Source organism: Eimeria mitis, genomic scaffold, assembly GCF_000499745.2.
Source record: "Eimeria mitis Houghton genomic scaffold, Emh_scaff1112, whole genome shotgun sequence".
NCBI lineage: Eukaryota > Apicomplexa > Conoidasida > Eucoccidiorida > Eimeriidae > Eimeria > Eimeria mitis.
The window spans coordinates 11,521-12,017 of NW_013567658.1; the positions used below are offsets into that span (position 1 = coordinate 11,521).

A 497-nucleotide genomic window follows, 5' to 3' on the forward strand; every position below is an offset into this window, starting at 1 on the left:
GGTCATAGCCCCCCCCTAGACATCACCGTTAGTGTCGAGGGTTTAGGGTTTAGGGTTTAGGGTTTAGGGTTTGAGCTGCTGCGGTGTTGCAGTGGTTCCAGAGGATGAGGCCGTGCACGGCTGGCTGTCCGTGGTGCTGCAGAATGAAGGAGTGAGTTCGGGTGTATCTGCAGCTCTTTCCTTTTGCTTCTCTCTCTCTTTTTCTTGATTAGCTCTCCAGTATTTAGGGTTTAGGGCTTACTAGGGTTTGGGGTTTACTAGGGTTTAGGGTTTACTAGGGTTTAGGGTTTGTGTGCCGTCTGACCTCAGCTGGAGTCCGTCCGGGTGCTGCTTGTGCTGCCAACAGTGCCTCAAAGGGGCCCCATAGAATAAACCAGGGGGCCCCCAGGGGCCCTCCCAGGGGCCCCCAATGCTTGCGGGGGCCCCAAAGGCTCTCGGGGGCCCCCAGGGGCCCCCAAGGCTCTCGGGGGCCCCCGAGGATCTCAGAGGCCCCCAAG

General features: G+C 58.8%; 1 protein-coding gene across 1 annotated transcript in view; it reads left to right on the forward strand.

The window, feature by feature from the left end:
* Positions 1–372, forward strand: part of EMH_0029830 (uncharacterized protein) — a gene marked incomplete at both ends in the record, with an annotated part of 4,824 nt that extends 4,452 nt beyond the window's left edge. The window contains 2 exons of the mRNA XM_013494347.1: positions 93–151; positions 310–372. Coding sequence (XP_013349801.1) covers positions 93–151; positions 310–372 — 122 coding nt within the window. The remainder of the gene's footprint in view (positions 1–92; positions 152–309) is intronic.
* Between the last annotated feature and the right edge of the window lie 125 nt (positions 373–497).